This window comes from Vicugna pacos, chromosome 4 (assembly GCF_048564905.1).
Source record: "Vicugna pacos chromosome 4, VicPac4, whole genome shotgun sequence".
Classification (NCBI taxonomy): Eukaryota; Metazoa; Chordata; class Mammalia; order Artiodactyla; family Camelidae; genus Vicugna; species Vicugna pacos.
In genome coordinates, this window is record NC_132990.1 from 2,350,969 (window position 1) to 2,377,281 (window position 26,313).

A 26,313-nucleotide genomic window follows, 5' to 3' on the forward strand; every position below is an offset into this window, starting at 1 on the left:
CTTCAAGTGGACAGTACAGAACGGGTGGGAAGTCAACCTCACCAGCCCTGATTGGCACGAACACACGGTGAGTCCAAGGGCCACCCACGGCGTGGAGCGGGACGAAGGCAGCCACCCACGGGGAGGTTCCCGCGAAGGAGCCGAAACCAGCACCTAAGCTGGTAAGCACCAGGGCCCTGCCAGCTCACAAGGTCTTAACCAGCTGTGAAGGAAGCAACTTCTTTCCTTTGAAACTGAATATCTGAAACCAGATGTTTAAAACGTACCTTCTTCTTAGAGTCTAGGATAAAATGCTAAGAAAGTAAAGAGAAAAGAGGGGAGACCAAGAAGAGGGGATTATTTAGGGTTTCTGCACAGTCCGGGGTGGAGGCAGCTCCTCACCAAAGCAGGGCAGGGGATCTCAGGCTGGGGCCACAATCTTTCTGCCCTTAAGGATACCTCTCATACCTCAGAACACTAAATGAAAAGTAAAGATTTTAACACGCTGAAAAAGGCAGTGGACGGAGGAATGACACATATAAACACATACACACATGACACAACCTCAAAACGTAGAAAGCTAAGGGTACAACTTGTCACTTATAAAAGGAGCAGGAAGCATTCAGGGCTCGTGAGGGTCCCAGGCCAGGGTGGGGCTGGGGGTGGGGGTGGACTGGCATGTCGCGCGTGTGCCCGAGGAGCCTAGGAGATGCTCCTTTGATCCACTCCGAGGACTCGCCCAAGTCGTCAAAACACCAAGACATCAGCAAAGGCTGGCTCACAGCAGCTCTGAAACAGCCATGTGAACGTCTGACAGCACAAGAACTCTGTCCGCCCCAGTGCACGGAAGCCTTGAACACGCGTGTGAGCAATGATCTACATGTTTATGCTGTAGGGTTAAGGAAAAGGCAGAAAACAAAAGCAGAATTCTTAAGTCCCCAATAAAAGCATACACTAGAAAGAAATACACCAAGTGTTAACAAACATTAATTTCTTAGTAGGGAACTATTGGGTGTTTTTTATTTTCTTCCTTCTAATATTCTATATTTTCTGGGGCAGAGGGAGGAAGCAATAATTGGTATGAAATAAAAATAAAAGACCACAAAAACAATATAGTAAGAGGGTCATCTGCCCATGTGAAGCCCAAGGGAGGAAACCTGTGGGTGGAATTAAGAATCCAGGGCCTCTTGGCAAAGATGAGGTGAAAAATGATCAGTCACTGCAGCCTCGCTGGAGGCCAAGCCCAGGGCTGGCCTTCCACTCGGACTGGGAGATGACCTAGCATGCGGCCGCAAGGAGACTCCAGGGAAGCAGAGCTCTGGCGACTTTCAAGGGAAAGGGAGACAGACAAACACAACAACAGAAGGAATCGACCCCTGGGTGCCACCCTAGACGTCCCAAAACGGCTCAGCCCTGCTTCTCAGTGAGGTGCCCCAGCCGGACCCAGCCGGGTTCCACCGCAACACCTGTGACAGAATACTGGGCCAAGTCACTTGCCTCTGCTGACATGACCGGAAACACCCCCCAGGGCCCACGGCGGGGTAAGACGGACAAGGGGTACGACACGGTGCTGGGCCGGCAGCCTCAGACAGAACAGATGCCGGGTGAAGTGAGACATCTCAAGGACAGGAGCCCAGGGCTCCGAAGGGAGGCCCGCCGGGAGGTGGGGACCACAGGCGGGGCAGCAGCTGCCTGGACTGGGCAGGACACTTTCCTTCCCAGGTCACAGTGCCCGTCCAGACCTACGGCCGCCACAGGACTGAAGCAGACACAGATGCAGGTCGCGAGACGGGAGACGGGACAGTGGAGGGATAAGCCCAGGTGACACTGCAGCGCAGGGCACGCAGAGGCTGCGGCAGAAGAGGTGCTCAGATGGTCCCGAAGGGATGGAAAGATCCAACAGCCAGAAGAGAAGCAGAATGATCTGTAAAGACAAACTACAAGTGCATGGAACACACAGTGAGGGTGTCACAGAGCAGCGTGCACGTCTGAGGAGAGCTTTCAAGGACCCCAGGCCCTCCAAGGCCACATCACAGCCACAGGGCAGATGTCCAAACACACACCAAGAGGTGGGTGACCCGGTGCTGCCGTCTCATCCTCCTGTAACAGACACAGAAACCTTCCTTACTGTTCCCTTTCTGGTAAAAGGGGCAGCTGCTGTCCTGACTGAGGAGATGGAAGGTGCCATTGGGGCGAGGAAGTGACCATGCCACCTCAGGATACCGGGCTTAGACTGGCAGACGGCCACGTGCCGGAAAGGCAGAGCTCAGCGCTCACTGAGGCAGGGACTGGAAACCAGCAAAGGGAACATACTTTGGAAATAATCCTAACCAGTCACCTGCAGGCGATCCCAAGAATAAAGACAGGGCTACAGGCAGAGGTCCCGGACGAGACATCACCAAGAAAGAAGTCACATCAGCTGTATCAGGCTGTATAAATATCATTACAAGTCTCAAACACAGAATAAGTTACTTGTTTAAAAAAAATGCTAGAGGGCACAAAACACTAGGACTATTTTAACTAGATACAGGAGGAAAAATAAGACACTATCCCGGGACTTGGGGATATGCTATATTTAAAAACAAAACAAAAACAAAACGAGAAACAGAACAACTCTGATTGCTTCCAACAAGCATGATCTACAAACTAGAAGTCCTGAAACAGACAAGACAAGAAGAGAAACAGACAGCCCCTGACTGCTTGAACCTCACATCTTCAGGACCCAGACAAGCACCGCAGGGCATGAAAACAATTGCAGAAAGGACCTGAAGCCCGATCCGAAGCTTACTGCAGTATCAGGAAAGGACTTTTGATAAAAGATCTCAGTTGGTGGGTCTTTCACGTTACCTTTGTGAATGAGAAGGCAAAGGTCACGACAGTTTAGTGTGATAAAGAGAGTGGGCGCCCACTTGCCCCGCACCTCAGGGGCTAGGGCAGCTGGAGGGCAGCTCAGCGTCTGGGGAGGACTCTCTGCCAGGCCTGCCCTCAGTGACTCCCCCAGTGGAGGCACTTAAGAGATCAAGTGACAAACCAGACTTACAGTGACCTTCACAGGACAGGAAGCAGAGCCAAAAACAAGAAGATTGAGATGAAGAAGGGCCAGCGCAGACGTAAAAGCAACACCACATGGAGAGAAATTCAACTCGGCAACAGAGCAGTTGAGGGAAGCCCTGGGCATCGTGACCACAACTCAGCATGAACAGAAGTGTGGCACGACCACTAGACCAAGTGACAGTGTCCCCAGGCTGCAGTAAGGAAAGGAAAGTACATGCTCGCAAGGGAAATGCCCTTACCCAAGACCCCCCGCCCAACAAGGTCAATGCCAGGGACACCAGGCACCCACTAGAGTACAGTGCTGGGCTGACCACAGCCTTGGGGCATCTCAGAGGGTCGGTGCCAGGGCCACAGGCCAGTGTCTGGGAAAGGGTTAAACTGCACGGCTGGACCCAAGGCTGCTGTACACCAGGCCACTGGAAAAGCTGACAGCAACCTTTCAAGAACTGGCCTACTGTCAGGGTCTCCCACTGTCACCTGTTACTGCCCAGCCCTGAGCACACCTCCACACCACGGTCCTCCGTCAGCCTGCACTTAGCTCCTCCATATCCAGTCCCCATTTTCTACAAGCCTTGTGCTCCTGGAAGTCTCCCAACCCACCAGCCCGGAAGGTTGTCTGTCTGTCTGTCTGTCTGTGTCTCATCCCATATTCTTTCCGTGCAGATGCCTGCCCTTGAGACTGGAGGGCTGAAGGGACTGACAATGAAAAGGACAGGGGACAGACTCATCACTTTTTAAGGATCTTTTGATTCCGAAAGTAGATGATGGGGGGGAGGGTGTAGCTCAGTCGTAGAGCGCGTGCTTAACATGCATGAGGTCCTGGGTTCAATCCCCAGTGCCTCCATTAAAAATAAATAAACCGATAAGCCTAATTACCTCCCCTGAAAAAAAATTTTTTTAATAACAAATAAAGAAAAAAAAAGATGCTGTCTCCAAGAAAGGGATCGTCTCTTGATCTGAAAGAAACCTGGCAAGGGCCACCATCAATCTTAGAATGAATGAGATGGGTCTGGACAGTCAACCCATGGGGGCAGGAACACTTGTTCTCACTCACCCACCTTCTCCCGTCCCACTCTCACACACACACCCACCCTCCCCTTGGGCCCAGCAGGGTCCTGAAAGCTGCCTTCCAGGGCTCTCTCCTCCTTCCTGGTCCTCAAGGCCCCGGGCAAAGTATAAAGGCTTCTCCACACCCAAGGGGCACAGTCCTCCCTTCACTCAGCGCCTGCACTTAGTGGGAATGCTTTCTTAAAAGACTACTTGGAATGACAGCCTTCGAATTCAAATGATGAGCTAACATCCACCAAGTAGGAATGAGCATAGTAAAGCGAATTTAGAGTAAAAACACAGAATGAAGAGAAATGGCACAAGGTAGTCTGATGACTCGGTTTAAAAGAAAAAGAAAATGAAAAAGAAACACAACCCTGACAACTGGAGCTGTGCAACCAGGGCAGGGCTGGCTGCCCTGAAGAGTTGACATATGCTTATCAGGGATGCTGGCGAAGGCACCTGAGTGCCCAAGGCCTGGTGTCCTTTTACCCTGAGTCTGGAACTTGCTCCTTCACCTTCATACTTTTGAAATTCAGTACATTAGCTCCCACTAAAAGAAGCCTTAATTAGCTTTACATAAAATGAAGATACACCATGCAATCTTCTTGAGGAATTGGAAGATGAATTGTGGAAGGATGCAGGGAGTCACCACAATAACCCACGAACAAAAAAGACTCATGCTGGAATATCCGGTGCTTTGCCGGACCTTGACACACAATGGGGCCCAGCAGACTGCACAGAGATGAATGGCTTCAGGTTAAGTAAGCCCTGTCATTATTAATTCATCTAAGGTTCTTGAGCAAAGCCTGTAGTCTCAGTTCTTCAGTTTCCCAACAGGGCTAATGGGTAACAAAATGCAAAAGCAGAACGCAGGGGCCACCTGGGTGACTGCAGCTTATCCTACAGCTGCCCCAGTGCCCCCAGCTCAGGAGCAACAGAGCAGGGCATCACCCAGTGCCGCGTCATCCCATAGGAGCGGCTGGTCTAGGTCAGAGCTTCTAAATCGCTGAGTCCAAGGGGGATGATAGCACTTGCATAACTTGTCCAGCTCCTACTCACCTCATCTTTCCAGCTATTTCACAAAGGAGATTCTATTAGTAGTTTCACTTTGCAAATGCAGAAACTGAGCCTGGGCCAGGCAGTGGTGGAACTGGAATAGCGCCCAGCTCCGTGTGACTGCAACTCCCAAGCTCTTTAAGCCATCAATGACACCTATCGCTCCTCCCCCAGCCCACCACATTCCTGCCTAGCTGTATCAGAAAACAAGACGTCAGAGAGATCTGGGCCTTCAACAAATCCAAAGGCTCCTCTCCTTGGATTCAACTCATTGAGAGTCTTTCCTGCACCCTCTGAAATTCTCATCCTCACTGAATTAAGGAAGGGAAATTCTTTAAATTCTAAAAGACTCTAGAGAAGAACCTGTTGGCAATGCTCCACAAATATTAACAATAGCAGCAGGAGAACAGCAATTCCTCGGTGCTGGAAGGTAGCAGCACCCCAAGCACTTCGCTTCTTCCTCCAGAGCTCACTCGTACCCTCTATCCTGCCTATGACTACCCCAGGCAGCCTCACCGCAGGTGGGCAGTCGGAGGCGGCACCGCGTGAGGTAGGGGTGGAAGGTGTTGAGGGGACACGGAACAGATCAGGGGCGGGAGAGGGAGGTGACACTGGAGGAAACGGGGAATCGATCTGGGGGGAGGGGAGTGCTGGGAAGACAAGCCACCAATCTAGAGGAAGGAGAGAGCTAGGGACACGGAACCGACCTGGGCGAAACGGGTGACAGGGGGAGATGCGGAAGCGGCCAGACGGAGAGGTGATGCTGGGGGGACGCGGAACTAACGAGGAGGGGGCGGTGACACTGGGGGGACGCTCCATTGACTCGGGGGGAGGGCTGCTGGGGAATCGATCCGCGGGTAGAGGGTGCTGGGGGACGCAGAACCCACCAGGAGCAGCGTGAGGGCCCCGAACAGCGCCGACAGTCTACCGCTCACCTGCGCGTGGGCCACCACTAGGCTCTTGTTGCCTTCACCGTGGTACCCCCATTCATTCTCGTCCATCTTCCCCTCGTCCATCCCCCAGTGCGGCCCTGGAGCCTCGCGGGGCCGCGAGCTGGGGGTCGCTGGCTCGCCTGGCACCAGCCGCCGCCGCCCCGGCAGGAGCGCCTGTCAGCCGCTGCCGCCGCTGGACCCAGCCGCCGGACTCGCAGGCGCGGGCCGCCGGAAGCCACGCCCCCGGAGGCGGCCATGGCTGAGCCGGGCAACTTCCGGGTGCGGCCCGCTTCTCCTCTATTGACCACTGTGGCGGACTAGGTGCTGGCATAGTGACTCACTTCCGGAGCGCTAACTTGAGAACCGGAAGGGAGGTTTCAGGCCTGCGCGCTGGAAGTGGGCAAACGGGAGGAGCTTGGATCCTCGTTGCCGGCACTGGCTGGGCAGAGAATGTCAACCCAGGCGCGCTGTGGGTGGAGCGGTTCTGGCGCGCTGGGAGCCAGGGGCCCCACAGGGACTGGCGAGGGGCGCCTCCAGGCGGGCCGGGAGCTGGGAAGTGGCCGATCCAGGTGGATGGGGAGGTGGGAGGCGGGGTGGAAGCAGGGGGCTCGTCCCTAGGCTGGAGACTGCTCAGTCGCGCGCCTGGGCCTTTCCTGTAGAATGGAATACATGTCTCACTCACGAGGTTACTAATATCATCATTTGCTCCTTACCTGATGTAGAATCACCCCAGTAGTCCCAGGAGGTAGAAACATTGTCGTCCACGCCTCACAAATGAGGAAATGCGGCTCAGAGAGGCGAGTGGCGTTTTTGCCGGAGTTATTACCTGAAAAATTGCGTTTGATGAGTGTCTACCAAAGGGCACAACTAAGCCAAAGAGCGGGAGAAGGAAGGATTACTTGCAGCAAGTAAGGACAACACCAGGGAGCTTTCCCAAAGCAGCTTCTCCTCAAATAGCAAAGTTGGGAACGTTTTTAAGCTAAGGGTACATGCATATTGATGAAAGGGCTTGGGTGGTCACAGAATCCAACTTTAGTTGATTGCAGTCATGGGAGTCAGGAAAGGTCAACATCATACCTTAGGTTCCACCTGATCTGATGGTTGAGTGCTTCAGTCTAAACTTTACCATTGAAACAAAATTGAGTCTTTACTACTGATATATTATCTTCACTACCGTTATTTCTCTTGCCTGATAACAGTTTATTCTTTTGTTCCCTTAAGATCATTACTACTGAGACCTGTTCAAGGGCAAACCTCGTGACCGGATTTAGATCACAAAATGGCTTAGGCCAAAAATGCTTCCTCTTTTGTCATAAAAGCCATGCCTCTATTTCTCTCTGGGTAGCACCACCACCACCACCACCACCACCACACTATCTGCCTACAGGAGGAATAGGTTTCACTGACTATTGAACGTGAGGTTTGAATTCTGCCCTTGCCATTTAACAGCAGTGAAGCAGAGGACAGCTCTCTTGCCTTCTCCGGGCCTTAGTTTGTTCACTGTTGAAATGGGTCTGATGATATCACTTCATGGAGCTGCTATGAAGATTAAATTAGATTAGTGGTTCCAAGACCATTTTATACTCTTTAAAAATGATTGAGGGCCTCAAAAAACTTTTGCTAATATGGGTTTAATCTGTCTGTGTTTACCATATTATAAATTTTTAAAAATCACTTTCACTTAAAAATAATAAACATTACCTCCTTTCAAAAGTAGCTATATTTCCCCCCAAATATAGAGAAGAGTGGCAGCCGTTTTACATTTTCGCAAATCTCTCTAAAGTCTGACTCCACAGAAGATAGCTGGAGTCTCACATCTGCTTCTGCACTGAATATATTGCTTTGGTTGGAAGTGTATGAAGAAAACCCAACCTCAGGTATGTGCTTCAACAAGGAAACCCCTCCAGACCCAACTTTGAGAACAGCTCAGACCACGTGGCAAGGCCTTGAGAATAGTAGTGAAATGAAGCTGGTGAGTCAGGAAAATGAGCTAGTAGCTTTGAGCATCTCTCCCACCTTGGGCCCCAAAGGATTGGCCCCGGTAGGAGGTAGCTCAGGCCCCTCCCCAGGGGTGGCTGAGAAATGGGGACAGAACCAGCCCACTCCTAGAGGTAAGTAATCCCCAAGCGGAGGGGAGCACCCACAAAGGGTGAGAAGGCCTTCCTACCCCCCCCCACAAGGCCAGGAGACCCTAAACATGTCTGAGATTGAGTTTCTCAGCATCTGTGAATGGGGAATTGGGATCAGATTATTAAGTATTAAAACATTTCCTTAAGGAAGCCTCTGTGGTGCTGAAAATTTTCTATATCTTGGCTTCTTTTTTTAAGGAGCATTTTATCACTGACATGGATTAGAATTACTAGTGTATGATTATTTAAAAGATTAAATTTTGATTTTGTGATTGTTTTAAAATTCTCCACAGATGCTCATAAGGTGGACCACACTGACCTCATCTCTAGTGTGATACCCCACTGGCTACAGGTAAAGGGACTTGGAAAGAATTATGGTGGGGTGACAGTGAGGGACATGAAGGAGAGTGGGCTCATCTGCAGGGACTGGCAAAAGGAAAGGTTGGAAAAGAAAGACACGAGCAAGGGGACAGTAGAGGAATGGGGTTTCTCATGCCCTGGATCCACACCCCCTTCCTTTTTTTTTAACACAAACCCAGTTTTTATTAGGGGTAGTAACTTTTCCTTTATTCAGCCCACTGGTCTGACTTAACTTGATTTTCAGACTCGAGGCTGGGTTTGTGCCTTCAGCCTGGCAGTCAAGAATTACGTTCCCAGTGATCGGTGTCTGCGGTGCAGGGAGGTTGTCCAGGTTTACCCAGTGAGGCTCCCTTCTTTGGCTTGCCCTGAAATGACTGTGGGGAGAACCGGCAGCTGGGCGAGCGAGAAGCTGGGAGGCCAGCACGTGCTGCCAGCAGCCATCCGGGCACCACAGGTGGCAGCAACAGAGGGGAAATGGCTGGGAGGTGACAAGGAAGGGGACACAGTGAGCCAGAGGGTCGAGCCCAACTCAGTTGATTTCAGTTCTCTAAGCCATTGAATTCTCTCTTTCGCCTAAATAATTTGAGTTGGGTTCCTTTTATTTTCATCCTAAAGAGTCCTAAGTAATGCTGGAGTACCCTGGGGTGGACCAGTCCCCTCTTCAGGTGAAAACTGGAAGTGAAGCAAACACCAAAAGGCCCTCGTTAGCTGGGACTCCTGCACGAAGACACTTTGCCCGGATTCTTTAAGCTCCTCCACCTAGGCCTCAGCTAGATTCTCGCCGTGGCTAGCCAGTGTTGTCTTCTTATTTGAAAAAGAAGAGGAGAGAGGGAGGAAGGAAGGAAAGAAGAGAAGAGAAAAGAAGGAAGATGAAATGGAAAACTCATCTTCCAACCACGTTGAAGAGCCATCCAGAAACAGAGTGGCAAAACACTGGTACTGGGAGCCCAGGACTTATTCTATTCTTGCTATTTTTATGTATATCTGGAATTCCTTACCAGATTTTATTTTTGAAGGAAGCGTGTAATATCATGTATCACTTGATATGACATAACGTGATGAGAAAGGCACTTCACCTCTAGGGTGTTCGCCCCTGCACCCCATAATCCCTGTCTAATCATTAGAAGAACATCAGACAAACCCAAGTTGAGGGAAATTTTGCAGAATAACTGACCAGGATTTTCTGCAGGTGCCTGCCCAGGTCATAGGAGACATGGACAGACCAGAGGCGCCTAAGGAGGTGAGATACCTAAATATGATGTAGGATGCTGGAACAGAAAAGGACATTCATGGGAAAATTGGTAAAATCCAAATAAAATTTGGGGTTTAGTTAATAGTAATGGACCAATGTTGATCTCTTCATTCTGGGAAATGTACCATAATTAGGTATGTTAACGTGGAGGGAAGCTGGGGAAGGGCATATGGGAACTTGGCACTATCTTGCAACATTTCTGTAAATCTAAAATCCAAAATAAAAAATATACAAAGAGGAAGGCATTCATTGTTCAGCTTCTTTCATCATTAAATAATTAAAATAAGTATATATCTTAAAATATATATCAAACTGGCAAAATAAAAGCAATTTTGCATCATGTTTAACATGGGTGGTGGAGAAGGGACAGACAGGACGTGTGCACTCTAGGGGGAGAGGATCTGTATTGTTGGAGCCAAATTTGGCCGTATCATTAAAAAGATTGTAGCTGTAGCTAATCCCTGATGACCCATTTCCATGCCTATAAATTACCCTACAAAACCCTCCCTCCAGTGCTCAAAGATATGCACAGGATGTTTGTACAAACATAAAAGTGGTGGACAGGTCTTGGTTCCCAATATGGACACCTCAGGATAGCCCCAGCCTGCACCAACCCACCCCAGCACAAGGCCTGCAGGGGGCTTAGCCGCCCATGTTCTAACAACTTCCCCAGATGAATCCCAGAAACACTGAATTATGATATACTTGAAAATTACACAGGCAGTAAGAAAATGTGAGTTAGACCTGTACTGACATGAAAGACATTCAGGGTCTATGGTTAAGTGAAACAAACGTGTGTGTGTGTGTGTGTGTGTGTGTAAATGCACAGAAGGGAACGGAAATTTTTCCATCTGGGAAGAGACAGAGAAATGAAGGAAAGAATGGCAGTTTCTTGTAACATTTATGTTGTTGACTCATTATGTATTCATGTAACACTTCTGTAGTACAGATTTAAATGAATACATAAACTGTCAAAAGACAAAGACGGAGTGAATCTTGAAAGCAGCAAGAGAGAAGTGACTTGTCACATACAACAGATCCCCAAGTATCAGCAGGTTTGCCATCAGAAACTTTGAAGGCCAGAAGGCAGTAGACCAATATATCAAAGGGATAAAAGAAAAAAAAGACCTGTCAACCAAAAATTGTGCACCCAGCAAAGCTGTCCTTCAAAAGTGAGGGAGAAATTGACACTCTCAGATACAGATCAGCCAAGATGGCAGAGTGGAAAGACCCTGAGCTCACTTCCTTTCACCAGCACACCCAAATCCCAGCTATCTGCAGAAAAACCATGGATGGAAAAGATGGGAACCTACTATAAAATATCTTCTACAACTAAAGACATAAAGAAGGAACCACAACAAGATGGGTAGGAGGGCTGGACTCTTGATTTAACCATGGCCCCAGGTTGACAACCCACAAACTAGAGAATTAGTTATATTACAGAGGTTCTTCCACAGGAGTGAGAGTTCTGAGCCCGACGTCTGGCTCCCCAGCCTGCTGCACAAAGATGAGCCCCCAGAGCATTTGGCTTTGAAGGCCAGTGGGCCTAATTCCCAAAATGCAGTCCCACAGGACTGGGGGAGATAGAGATTTCACTTTTAAAGGGTGCACACAGAATCTCGTGCACTGGGACCCAGGGCAAAAGCAGTCATTTGACAGGAGCCTGAGCCAGACCTACCTGATGGTCTTGGAGAGTCTCCCAGGGAGGTGGGGAGGGGGGAAGGGCAGCTGTGGCTCACCCTGGGGACACAGACACTGGTGATAGCCGTATTTGGGAACATTCTACCACATGGACACTGTTGCTGGGGGCTGCCATCTGGGGATCCTCCCTCTAGTTAATTTGTGCCAAGACCTGGCCCCACCCAATAGCCTATAGGTGACCGTGCTGGGATGCATCAGGTTGAACAACCAACTGGGTGGGGACACAGCCCCAACCATCAGTGGAAAGGCTGCCTAAAGACATCCTGAGCCTACAGTGCCTCAAGACGTGCCCCTAGACAGGGCCCTGCCCTCAAGAGGGCCAAGCCCCAGCTCCAACCACCAGTGGGCGGGCATCAGCCATGTCCCCAGGAAGCCTACGCCTCTAGATAAGCCTTACCCATCCGGAGGCAGACGCCAGTTGCAAGAAAACCACAACTGCCACCCTGCAGACCTAGCCCGCCCACAGCAGGCCAGCCCATACCCTGAGACCAGGTGGGCCCTGGCCCTGCCCACTAGCAGGCCAACGCAAGCTTCGGGACACCCCAGTTCGAATACCCAACTGTGTCAGGAACCACCCTCCACTACCAATGATCCAAAATGAGCTTTGAGATCCCTGGGTCTTGCAGCCAGACTCTGAGAAATGGCTCATCCTGCCCATAGTCCAACAGTAACCCCAGGACCTGGATTCGCCCACCACTGGGTGGGCAACAGCTCCAGAGCCTCTGGGCCCTAACTCCACCCATGAGTGAGCAAGTATTAGCCCCCTAGAGTTCTGCAGCCAGCTGCCTCATGCCAACCACTAATCAGCACCCAGAAGCATCTGCACAAGGCAGGGCCTGGCAACCAACCAGGGTAGGGGCCAAACCAAGCCTGCCAGACCTGCCACACAGCCTGCCAGAACAGAAGGACCCACACAGCCCTCATGGGGGAGCCCCCAGGGCACATAACTTAGAGGATGAGAGGCGGGTGCGCTGCTTAGACGCACAGGACGTCTCCCGCAGTAGGCCACTTCTCCAAGGTCAGGAGACACAACTAACCTACCAGATATATAAAAATACAAGTAGCAACTTTGAGGTGACAGAGGAACACATTTGAGATGAAGGAACAAGATAAAACGCCAGAAGAACAAAGTGAGGTGGAGACAGGCAATCTACCAGAGAAATAGTTCAGGGTAATGATTTTAAGGATGGTCACAGAACTCGGGAGAAGGGTGGATGCACAGACTGAGATGTTAGAAGTTTTAAACAAAAAATCAGAAAATGTAAAGAACCAAACAGAGATAATAATATAAAAACTGAAATGAAAAATACATTAGAAGAAATAAAGAGTGGACTAAATGATACAGAGGAATGGATCAGTGAGCTGGACAGAAGAGTTGAAATCACTGACACTAAACAGAAAAAAAAAGAATTAAAAGAAATGAAGGCAGTTTAAGAGACCTCTGGGACAACATATAATGCACTAATATTCACATTATAGAAGTCCCATAAGAAGGAGAGAGAGAGAAAGGGCCTGAAAACGTAAAGATGTTAATAGCTGAAAATTTTCTTAACCTGGGAAAGAAAACAGTCACCCACGTCTAGAAAGCACAGGGTCCCAAACAGGATAAACCCAAAGAGGAACAGAGCAAGACACATTATAATCAAAATGACAAAAATTAAAGAGAAAATATTAAAAGCAGCAAGGGAAAAGCAACAAATAACATAGAAGGGAATTCCCGTAAGTCTACCAGCTGATTTTTCAGCAGAAACTCTGCAGGCCAGAAGGGAGTTGCATGATATATTTAAAGTGATGATGGGGGAAAAGTACAACCAAGCATACTCTACCCAGCAAGGCTCTCGTTCAGATTTGATAGAGAGATGAAAAGCGTCCGATCTTTACAGACAAGCAAAAGCTGAAAGAGTTCAGCCCCACTGAACAAGCTCTACGATAAATGTTAAAGGAACCTCTCTAGGCAAAAAAAAGAAAAGGCCACAACTAGAAACAAGAAAATTATGAAATAAGAAAGCTAACCAGTAAAGGTAAACATATAGCAAAGGCAGGGAAACGTCCACACGCGGAGCTAGTAGGGACGTTAAAAGGCGAAAGCAGTCAAATCATCTGTCTCCACAATAGGCAGCTGAGGGACACCCAGAACAGTTAGATGTAGAATAAAGCACCAAACCCAGTCACTGCGAGGGGAGGAGAGTACCCATGCAGTGTTTCTGCAATGCACTTGAACTTGAGAGATCAGCAACTGAAAACAGTCATGGATATACGTAGACTGCTATACAAAACCCTTACGATAACCACAAGCCAAAAATCTATATCAGATACCCACACACAAAGAAGAAAAGGAATTCAAACGTAACACTAAAGATAGTCATACAATCACAAGAGTACAAAAGAAGGTGGTGGCAAAGACCTACAAAAACAAACCCAAAGCAATTAACAAAATCGCAGTAAAAACATACATATTGATAATTACAGTAAATGGACTAAGTTCTCCAAACAAAAGATACAGACTGGCTGAAGGGATAGAAAACAAGGCCTGTAAATATGCTGCCTACAAGAGACACTTCAAATCTAGAGACACACACAGACTTTTGCAAATGGGAACCAAAAGAAAGCTGGGGTAGCAATACTTTTATCAGACAAAAGAGACTTAAAAAAATAATTGAAATATAGTCAGTTTACAATGTTGTGTTACTTTCTGGTGTACAGATAGTGATCAATTATATATATATATTTATATATATACATATATAGTATCTTTTCATACTATATATGTATGTGTATATATATATCTTTCATACTACATATATATATATCTTTTCATTATAGGCTATTAAAAGATATTAAATATAATTCCCTGTGCTATACAGTAGGACCCTGTTGTTTATCTATTTTATGTACAGTAATTACTATCTGCAAATCCCAAACTCTCTCCACCCCACCAGCTTATCCCTCCACCCCACCCTCATCCCCTGGCAACAATAATTTTGTTTTCTATGTAGGTGTGTTTCTGTTTTGAAAACGAGTTTGTGTCATTTTTAAAAGATTCTACACATAAATGATATCATAGGGTATTTAGCTTTCTTTTTCTGTCTTATTTCACTTACTATGACAATCTCCAGGTCTATCCATGTATCCACGTTGCTGGCATTATTTTATTCTTCTTTATGACTGAGTAGTATTTCACTATGTGTGTGTATGCACCCCCCCCACAACTTCTTTATCCAGTCATCTGTTGATGGCTATTTAGGTTGCTTCCATGTCTTGGCTATTGTAAATAGTGCTGCTATGAACACTGGGGTGCATGTATCTTTTCATATTAGAGTTTTCTCCAGATATACAACCAGGAGTGGGAGTGCTGGATCATATGGTTACTCTATTCTTAGTTTTTAAAGGAGTCTCCATACTTTTTTCCACAGTGGCTGCATCAACTAACATTCCCACTAGCAGTGTAGGGGGGGTTCCCTTTTCTCCACACCCTCTCCAGCATTTATCATTTGTTGACTTTTTAATGATGGTGATTCTGGACTGGTGTGAGGTGATACTTCATTGTGGTTTTGATTTGCATTTCTCTGATAATTGGTGATACTGAGCATTTTTTCATGGGTCTATTGGCCATTTGTATGTCCTCATTGGAGAAATGGCTGTTTAGGTCTTCTGCCCATTTTTTTGATTGGGTTGTTTGGTTTTTTGTTATTGCTATTATTGAGTTGTATGACATGTTTGTATGTTCTGGAAATTAAGCCCTTGTCAATCTCATTGTTTGCCAATACTTTCTCTCATTCTGTAGGTTACCTTTTCATTTTATTTATGGTTTCCTTTGCTGTTCAAGAGCTTTTAAGTTTAATTAGGTCCCATATGTTTATTTTTGCTTTCCTATTGCCTTGGTAGGCCGACCTAGGAGAACATTGCTAAGATTTATGTCAGAGAATGTTTTGCCTATGTTTTCTTCTAGGAGACTTAGAGTGTCTTGTCTTATGTTTAAGTCTTTAAACCATTTTGAGTTTATTTTTGGGTATGGTGTGAGGGAGTGTTCCAACTCCACTGATTTACATGCAGCTGTCCAGCTTTCCCAGCACCCCTTGCTGAAGAGGCTCTCTTTTCTCCACTGTATATTCTTGCCTCCTTTGTCAAAGATCAATTAACCTTAGGTGTGGATTTATTTCTGGGCTCTCTATTCTGTTCAATTGATCCATATGTCTGGTTTTTTTGTGCCAGTACCATGCTGTTTTGATTACTGTAGCTCTGTAGTATTGTCTGAAGTCTGGGAGGGTTATTCCTCCAGCTTTGTTCTTTTTCTTCAGTCACAACAGACTCTGAAATAAAGATTGTCAAAGGAGACTAAGAAGAGACTAAGAATGATCAAGGGATCAGTCCAAGAAAATATGTAACAATTAGAAATATATAAGCACCCAACATAGGAGTACCTAAATACATAAGGTAAATATTAACAGACATAAAAGGAAAAATTAACAGTAACATAAGAACAGTAGAGGACTATAACACTCACTTACATCAATGGACAAATCATCCAGATAGAAAACCAAAAGAAAACACAAACTTTAAATGACACATTAGATCAGATAACTCAATTGATACATATAGAGCATTCCATCTGAAAGCAGCAGAATGCACAGTCTTTTCAAGTGCACGTGGGACATTCTCTAGGATAGATCATACGGTAGGCCACAAAAGAAGCCTTGACAAATTTAAGAAAGTTGAAATCATATCAGGCATCTTTTCCCATCATAAAGCTATGAGACTAGAAGTCAACTACAAGCAAAAACTGCAAAAAACACAGACATGTGGAAACTAAACAATATGATACTAAACCAGCAATGGATCGCTGAAGAAATCGAAGAAGAAATAAAAAAACGCCTAGAGACAAATGAAAACAAAAACACAACAATCCCAAACTTATGGGACACAGCAAAAGCAGTTTTGTTGTGATACAAACTTACCTTAGGAAACAAGCAAATTTTCAATTACACAGCCTAACTTTACACCTAAAGCAACTAGAGAAAGAAGAACAGCCAGAACCCAAAGTTAGTAGAAGGAAAGAAATAATAAAAATCAGAGCAGAAGTAAATAAAATAGAGACTGGAAAAAAGAAAGAAAAAGAAAAGATCAATGAAACTAAAAGCTGATTCTTTGAAACAATGAACAAGGTTGATAAACTTTTATCCAGACTGATCAAGAAATAAAGGTAGAGGACCCAAATCAATTAAATCAGAAATGAAAAAGGAGAAGTTACAACTTATACCATAGAAGTAAAGAAGACCTTAAGAGACTATTACAAGCAACCATATGCCAATAAAAAGGACAACCTAGAAGAAATGGACAAATTCTTAGAAAGGTAAAATCTCCCAAGACTGAACCAGGAAGAAATATAAAATATGTACAGACCAATTGCCAATACTGAAATCAAATCAGTAATTTAAAAACTCCCAGCAAACTAAAGTCCAGGACCAGATGGCTTCAAAGGGGAATTCTACTAAACATTTAGAGAAGAGTTAATGCCTATCTTTCTGAAAATATTTCAAAAAATTGCAAAGGAAGGAACATTTCCAAACTCATTCTATGAGGACAGCATCACCCTGATACCAAAACCAGGCAAAGATATCACAAAGAAAGAAAACTAGAAGCCAATGTCACTGATGAGCACAGATGTAAAACTCCTTCACAAAATACTAGCAAACCGACCCCAAAAATACAATAAAAGAATCATACACCATGATCAAGTGGGACTTATTCCAGGAATACAAGGATTTTTCAATATCTGTAAATCTATCAATGTGATACACCACATTAACAAACTGAAGAATAAAAATTATATGGCTATCTCAATGGATGCATTGTAAATAGCTCATTCAGCTCAGTATCAAAAACACAAACAACCTAATTTTTTTAAACGAGCAGAAGAACTGAATAGCTATTTTTTCAAAGAGGAAATGCAGGTGGCCAACTGGCACATGAGAAATGCTCAACATCATTAATCATCAGGGAAGCGCAAATCAAAACCACAATGAGATATCACCTCACACCTGTGAGAATGGCTATCATCAAAAAGAACACAAATACCAAACTTTGACAAGGATGTGGAGATAAGGGAACCATCCTTCACTGTTGGTGGGGATATACATTATTGCAGCCACTGTGGAAGACAGTATGGAGATTACTCCAAAAACTAAAACTAGAACCACCATGTCTCAGCAATTCCACTCCTGGGCATATATCTGAAAAACATAAAAACACCTACTCAAAAAGATACGTGCACCCGATGTTCACAGCAACGCTATTTACAATTGTCAAGACATGAGAGCAACCTAAGTGTCCCCCGACAGATGACTGGATAAAGAAGTTGTGGTGTATATATATACAATGGAATACTTCTCATCCATTAAAAAGAACAAAATTTTGCCATTTGCAGCAACATGGATGGACTTGGGGGGCATTATGCTAAGTGAAATAAGCCAGACAATGAAAGGCAAATACTGTATGATATCACTTATACATGGAATCTAAGAAATACAGCAAACTAGTGCATATAACACAAATGAAGCAGACTCACACATACAGAGAACAAACCAGCTGTCACCAGTGGGAGGGCAAATTTACAGGTGGGGTAGTAGGAGCTACAGACTACTGAGTGTGAAGTAGGTTACAAGGACTTATTGTTCAACATGGGGGAAAAAGCCAAAATTTTGTAATGTCTGTAAATAGAGTATAACTTTAGCAATTGCATAAAAATAAAAAGAACCAACCAACAAACAAAAAAATAGCAAAGAAAAACTTTAAACTTCAAAATGATTCTTCACAGACAAGCAAAACCTAAAGGAGTTTAGCAACACTAAACCCATGCTGAAAGAAGTATTGGAAGGTCTACTCTAAATAGAAAAGCAGTAGGATGCTACAAAAATGAGAAACTCATAACTGGAAAGGTGATAACGACCATGAATTACAAATGGAATAAACACAAAATTGTAAAAGAAGACATCTAAATCATTAAGAGTGGCAGAGGGCAGTAAGGAAATATAGAGTATTTTTTTTCTTTTTTAAATTTTTTGTTCTCCGTAGGATGGGTTTGAGATTATATTACTACCTGTTTAATACAAACAGTTACGGTAATGGGTTAATAGACTTACAAAAAAGGATAACCACAAGCCAAAATCTTACAAATGAGTCACAAAAATTAAATAAAATCCAAGATAATACAAAGGAAAACTACCAAACCACAAAAGGAAGAAGAAAGGAACAAAGAGGAAATACCAAATCAACTGCAAAAATAAGTTCACAGTGGCAATTAACACTCATCTATCATTAATTACTGTAAATGTTAATGGACTAAATGCTCCAGTCAAAAGACGTAGAGTGGCAGACTGGATAATAAAGCAAGAACCTTCAATACACTGCATACAAGAGACCCCCTTTAGGGAGAAGGAACCCTACTTCAAAATGACACCTGCACCCCAATGTTCATAGCAGCAGTGTTTACAGTGGTCAAGACATGGAAACAGCCTAAATGTCCATCAACAGATGACTGGATAAAGAAGATGTGGTATACTTATACAATGGAATACTATTCAGCCATAAAAACCGACAACATAACGCCATTTGCAGCAACATGGGTGCTCCTGGAGAATGTCATTCTAAGTGAAGTAAGCCAGAAAGAGAAAGAAAAATACCATATGAGATCGCTTATATGGGGAATCAAACAAACAAACAAACAAAACAACATAAGTACAAAACAGAAACTAACTCATGGGCATAGAATAGAAACTTGTGGTTGCCAAGGGAACGGGAGGTGGGAACGGACAGACCGGGATTTCAAAATGCATAATAGATAATAAACAAGATTATACTTTATAGCACAGGGAAATATATAAAAGATCTTGTGGTAGCTCACAGAGAAAAAAATGTGACAATGAATATATATATTTTCATGTATAATGGAAAAATTGTGCTCTACACTGGAATTTGACACAACATTGTAAAATGAGTATAATTCAATAAAAAAAATGTTTAAAAAAAGAAGATATAATGATCTCAATAAAGGTAAAGGGCAGTTATAAAATCTAACTTTATTGTAACAATTGCTTGTAACTGTACTTTTTGTATTCTATATTATTTGAAAGAATAATGTATTAATAATAATTATTAGGGTCCTTTTGTACACACAATATACAAAGATGTAATTTTATGACATCGATAAATTAAAGGGTGGGTATGCAGCTGTACATGAGCAGAGCTTTTGCATATTTGAAGTTACAGAGCCATAAATTTAAATTGTGTTGTAATTGGAGTGTTAAATGCAAGCCCCATGATATCCACAAAGAAAACAGCTATGGAATGTACATGCAAGGAATTTACAGCCTTTCACTAAAAGAAAATGAACAAATACAAACGCCACTCATATGAGATACCCAGTGTAGTAAAAATGATGGAGACAAAAAGTAGAATGGTGGTTTCCTGGAGTTAGCATGAAAGGAAAGTGGTGAGTTACTGTTGAATGGACACAGAATTTCAGTTTTGTAGGATAAAGAGTTCTGGGTATGCACAGTGATGATGGTCGAACAACAGTATGAATCCCCTAATACCACTTAAAATGATTAGGATGGTAGATTTTACATACGTTTGCTGCAATTTAAAAAATTGGGGGAGAAAATGAAAGAGAAATGAAGACTTTCTCAGACAAACAAATATTGAAGGAATGTATTGCCAACAGACCTGCTTTGCTTAAAATGTGAAAAGACATTCTTTGGAGAGAAGGGAAAAGATATATGTAAGAAACTGGGGTCTGTATACAGAAGGAATAAGTGAAGGTAAAATAAAGACTTATTTTTCTTATTCTTAACAGATAATCTCAATAATAACAGTATTCAACAATTGTAGCCTACATATAAGTGAAGAAAGACAGTAATAATACAAGGGACATGACGAAGGAATTAGAATTATTTTAGGTAGGACTTGCATTACCTGGGAAGTGGTATAGTGTTATTTGAAGTGGACGTGTGTCCGTTGTAAATGTATTTTGCAAACTCTAGGGCAACCACTAAATAAAGTTTTTTGAAAGTGTAATTAATATGCTGAGATAAGAGAGAAAATGGAGCCATACAAAATGCTCAGTTGAAATGACAAAAGACAGAAAAAGGATGGAAGACAAAGAGAGGAGCAAAGAACCAGGGCAACAAAACAGCAAACTGACAAACATGATAGATGTTAAATCCAATTACATCAAGAATCACTTTAAATGTCAATGGTTTAAACATACTAATCAAAAGACAGAGACTGTGAGAGAGGACCAAAAGCCAAAATGCAACGATAGGTTGTCTACAAGAAACCCACTTTAAATATAAAAACACATATAAATTAAAAGTGAAGGGGTAAGGAAAAGATATACCATGCTGACACTAATCAAAAGTGGGTATTGGTACATTAATTTCAGACAAAGCCGACTTCAGAGCAAGGAAAGTTATCAGGGATCATCAAGGGATTACATAATGATAAAGGGGGCAATTCTCCAAGAAATTATAACTATTCTTAATGGGTAGTCCCCTAACCACAGAGCGTCAGACTGTGTCAGACAGATGCTGATGGAAATACAAGGAGAAATAGATGAATCCACTATTATAGCTGGGGACTTGAACACCCTGCTATCAGAAAGGCGGAGATCCAGCAGGCAGAAAGTCAGTAAGGACACAGCTGAACCCAACTGCACTTTCAGTCAACTGGGTATAACGAGTGATTGTAGACTACTTTATCCAACAGCAGGATACATATTCTTCTGAAGCTCACATGGAACATCCACCAACACAGACCACATTCTGGGTCCCCCAGACGCATGAACAAATCTAAAAGAAGAGAAATCATACCATGTATGCTCTCAGATCACAGTGAAATTTGACTGGATAGCTGGAAAATCCCAGTAGGGTTTGCTTTAGACTGAATGTTTGTATCCCTCCCAAATTTTATTTGAAACTTAATCCTGAGTGTGATGGTATTCGGAGGCGGGGTTAGGGTTGGGGCGGGGGTGTCTTTGGGGAGTGATTAAGTCATGAGCGTAGAGTCCTCATCGATGGGATTAGTGTCTTTTTAATTTTGTTTTTTTGGATTAGTGTCTTTTTAAAAGACACCCCAGAGAGCTCCCTTGCCCCTTCTGCCATGTGAAGACACGGCAGAAAAGCAGCTTCTCACCAGACACTGAATTGGCTGGCACTTTGACCTTGGATTTCCCAGCCTCCAGATCTATGAGAAATAAATTTCTCTTGTTATAAGGTACCTAGTCTGTATTATTTTTGTTATAGCAGTAAGAGTGGATTAAGACAAGATTTAAAAAATCAACTTTTAAATAATACATGGATCAAAGAAAACATCTCAAAATTTTTGACAAAATTTTGAACAAAATGAAGATTAAAACATAACTTACCAAAATGTGTGGGGTACTGCAAAATCCATGTTTAGATGGACATTTATAGCAGTAACTATCCATATATCAGAAAAAAGAAAAAACTAAAATCAGTAATCCAAAATCTAAATACAAGACTTGAAACCTTAGCATTCCTAGAAGACAACATCAGGGAAAAGCCCCTTGGCATTGGTCTCGGGAGTGGATTTTTAGATGTGACATCAAAAGCACAAGCAATAAAAGCAAAAATTAACACGTGGCACTGCATTAAACTGGAAAGCTTCTACAAAGCAGAAGAAACAGCTAAATGAAAAGGTAACCTATGGAGTGGAAGAAAATACTTACAAACCCTGATAAGGCGTTAGTATCCAAAATATGTAAGGAACTCACACAGTTCATTGGCCAAATATGCAAACAAGCCAAATTTAAAATGGGCAAAAGACCTAAATAGACAGTTTTCCAAAGACGACATTAAAATTGACATCAGCTACATGGAAATGTGATCAATGTCACAAATCATCAGAGAAATGTAATTCAAAACCACAGTATCACCTCACACCTGTTAGACATGCTATTATCAAAAAGACAAGGGATAACAAATGTTGACAAGGATGTGGAGAAAAGGGAACCCTTGTGCACTGTTGGTGGAAATTTAAAAATTAAAAAATGTGCCCACAAACCTCCTCCCCAACAGCAAGGACTGAGACCCCTGGAACCCCTGGCAGCGGTGCTGGCCCTGAGAGCCTGGTTACTTCAGAACTGGAAAGGGCACCAGCGCCCCCTGGTGGTCAAGCAGCAACTTGCCGGCTGGCAACCTCTCTTGCAGAGGGGGTGGAGGATGGGACACGTGCTCCCAAATGTAGCCAGGAGGCAGTGCAGGGGAGAGAAACCAAAAACTTGCGCTGTAGTGCCACCTGCTGTGAAACAAAAGAAAGGCCTCTAATTGCCAAATCACTGAACTATTCAAATCAAAGTAAACAAAGCCTTGTTTAAATAAGAAGGCGGTTTGATACCGCAAATGCGGCAACAGAGGCGTATTTCATCAAACACCGTGAAAAATCAAGGTAATAAAGTATCACAAAAGGAAAACGTCAAATTTCCAGCAACTAAACGCAATGTCACAGAAGATTGGAATCTGTTAGAGAATTCAAAATAGCTGTTATGAAGAAATTCAACGAGCTACAAGAAAACTCGGAAAGGCAATTTAATGAACTCAGGAAGAAAAGTAGTCAACCGAAGGCACTGAAGAAAAATCAAATCAAATTTCTTGAGCTGAAGAACTCAATAAATGAGATGAAGTCTGCTTTAAAAAGCACTGGAAACAGAGCATGTCAGATGAAGGCGGAATAAATGACCTGGAAGAAAGGAATCTAGAAACCATTCAGGTGGAAAAAGAGAGAGAGAACTAAGATTTTTTAAAAGCGAGGAAGCAATATGAAAGCTATCAGACTCCATTAGGAAAGCCAACATAAGATTGATGGATATACCTGAATGAGAAGAGCAGAGGGGTTATTTAAAGAAATAATAGCTGAGAACTTCACAAACCTAGGGGAAGAACTAGACATATGTGTCCACAGAGCTAATAGATCACCTCACTATCTCAATGCAAAAAGATCCCTTCCAAGACACATTATGACACTGTTCAAAGTCAATAATAAAGAATTTTAAACTCACAGACATAGAGTACAGACTTGTGGTTGCCAGGGGAGACGGGGGTGGGAAGGGATAAACCGGGAGTTCGAGATTTGAAGATACTGACTGGTATATATAAAATAGATAAACAAGTTTATACTGCATAGCACAGGGAAATATATTCAGGATCTTGTAGTAGCTTACGTGAAAAAGAATATGAAAACGAATATAAGTATGTTCATGTATGACTGAAGCATCGTGCTGTACACCAGAAACTGACACAACATTGTAAACTGACTATACCTCAAATTAAAAAAAGAATTTTAAAAAGCATGCAGGGAAAAAAAAGAGAAAGTAATCTACAAAGAGACCCCCCTCATTAAACTGTCAGCAGATTTTTCAACAGAAACTACAGAACAGGAGAGAACGGAACAAGACACTTAAAGTATTGAAAGATAAAATTTGCCAGCTGAGACTACTCTAGCCAGCAAAGTTATCATTCAGATATGAAGGAGAAATAAAGGCTTTCTCAGATAAACAAAGCTGAGGGAATTCACTACCACTAGAAATATTGAAAGGAGCTCTTCTATCTGAAATGAAAAGACAAAAAAGTACACAAAACTTCGAGTAAAGTGATAAATAGACAGAATCACAAAATTGTAACTTTATTTTAGAAGAGTGTTAAATACTTAATTATACCATGAAGTTTAAAAAAACATTAAAAATACCTACAGCTACGATAATTTGGTAACCAAGGCACAATATAAAAAGAGATAATTTGTTAAAACAAAACATACAGGGAGAGGAGGAAAAAGGGTGAAACTTGTGTGGTCAAATGAAGACAAGTTGCTATTAGTAGAGAAAGGACTGTTTTATCTATGAGGCATTTTATACCAACCTCATGGTAACCACAAAACAAAAATCTAGAGCAAAAACATAAAACATTTTAAAAATGTGGTTGCGGAGTGCTGAGCAAATCATCATGAAAAACCACCAACTTAAAAAGGTAGACAGGAGGGGCCTGCTGGCCTCTGTCCCACCAGCCGCAGGGGCCCTCAGGACAGACTCAGGCCTCCATGACCCGCCTGTGGGTCCCAGCTCTCTGCTGAGGACCTGACACAGAGTAGGTCGTGACTTTCAGAGGCAAAGCCTGGCTCAAGCCCGACTGGCACTATTGAACTGACAACCACTGGGTCCCCATCCCCACGTGTCCACCCCCCAGGATAAGCATCAACAGGCCACAGCTGCTGGGGAGGGGCCACATGTGGCCTGGCCTGGTCTCCAATTTGAGGGCCGTTTTTGTGATGTGTGCCCCATGTCCTGCCAGCCACAGGCATCCTCCACCTCACAGAATAGGGGCCTCGGGCTGGACTTCCTCAGGGACTCTCGCCCCCTCCCTAGGGGAGGGGCAAGGTGAGAGGCTAGGGGCCTCGGGCAGGTGTGACCTGTCTGTGCCTCCATTTCCCCAGATGTCAGATGGGCCTAGTGCTGCTCTCCAAGGCTGGCCTCGGGGTGGGACGTGTGGCCTCCTGGGGTGCCCAGGGCCCAGGGAGGGCCCCAGAGGGGAGGGCACTGCCCACTGTCTCTTCAGTCCACCCTCCTGTCACAAGCCTGAGATCAGGGAACCTTCAAAGGGCCACCAGTCGTTTCCCCATCACCCTGGGCTTTGTGGGGTGGTTGAGGTCTCCTGGCCTCTCCGCTGGCTGGCCTTTGGGAGGACAGGGAGGAGCAGAGCCCCACCTCTCGGGGTGGGTTCGGGTCACCAGCACCATGGAGTGCAGGGGACGGGGGCTGAGTACCCTGTCCACACAGGGGAGGCAGGTGCTCACTGCACCCCTGCTCTGTCCAGCCAAAAACAGAAGTGGGGTTCTCAGCCAGGTCACACCCTCTGTTTTCTCTGTGGTCCCTGAGAGGGCAGAGGAAGTACCCCACCCTGGGTGGGCTCTATCTGTCACCCTGTCAGAGTAGATGTACCCGGAGAAGGGCCATCTTTTTCCCCGAGAAGCCTGCTGTGGTTTCACCTGCCCGGCTCTGGGCTGGTCGCTCCATTGTAGGAGAACCTTTGTGCGTGTGTGTGTGTGTGGGGGGGGGGGTAATATGCATGTAAGAGCTCTCATTTTAACCATTTTTGAGCATACAGTTTGGTGGCATTAAGTACATTCACCTTGTTGTGCACCCATCACCACCAGCCATCTCCAAAACTTTTCCAACTAAAACTCTGACCCCTGTCCCCCTCTCCCAAACCACGACAGCTACCATTCTCCTTTCTGTCTCTATCAATTCGACTCCTGCAGGAACCTTGTAGAAGTGGAATCCCACAGCATTTGTCCTTTCGTGACTGGTTTATTTCACCGAGCATACAGTTCTCAAGGTTCATCCATGTTGTAGTTGGTGTCAGAGTTTGTTTCCTTTTTAAGGGCAAAAAACACGCTATTGTATGTGTTAAAAAAAAAAAAACCAGGTAGACAGAAACACAAGGGAAAAGAAACAACAGAGATATTAAACAATGAGGAAACAAAAGATAAAATGGCAGCAGTAAGTCCTGGCAGATCAATAATCACCCTAAATGTAAATGGATTAAATTAGCCAATCAAAAGGCACAGAATGGCTGGATGGATTAAAAACAAGACCCAACTATATGCTGCCTTTAGGATACTCACTTCAGCTCCAAAGACAAACATAGGCTCAAAGTGAAGGGGTAGAAGATGATATTCCAAGAGAATGGTAACCAGAAGAAAGCAGGTGTAGCTGTATTTATAGCAGACAAAA

At 44.3% G+C, this 26,313-nt stretch overlaps 1 protein-coding gene and 1 long non-coding RNA gene across 5 annotated transcripts in view; one reads left to right on the top strand and one right to left on the bottom strand.

Annotated features, from left to right (window-relative positions):
• Positions 1 to 6,208, bottom strand: part of IPPK (inositol-pentakisphosphate 2-kinase) — a 49,625-nt gene extending 43,417 nt beyond the window's left edge. For both annotated transcript variants that reach the window (XM_072959103.1, XM_072959104.1), the window contains exon 1: positions 6,075 to 6,208. In XM_072959103.1, the coding sequence (XP_072815204.1) occupies positions 6,075 to 6,155 (81 nt within the window). In that variant the 5' untranslated portion in view covers positions 6,156 to 6,208. The remainder of the gene's footprint in view (positions 1 to 6,074) is intronic.
• A 305-nt stretch (positions 6,209 to 6,513) lies between these two features.
• On the top strand, positions 6,514 to 10,057 carry LOC116279971 (uncharacterized). Of its 3 annotated transcripts, none has more exons than XR_012071814.1 (3): positions 6,514 to 6,640; positions 6,794 to 8,552; positions 9,176 to 10,057. It is a non-coding gene; the product is annotated as an uncharacterized lncRNA (long non-coding RNA). The 3 variants fall into 3 exon arrangements; XR_004189289.2 differs by having other exon boundaries at positions 6,597 to 7,948; positions 8,494 to 8,552; XR_012071813.1 differs by having other exon boundaries at positions 6,597 to 8,552.
• Positions 10,058 to 26,313: the final 16,256 nt, after the last annotated feature.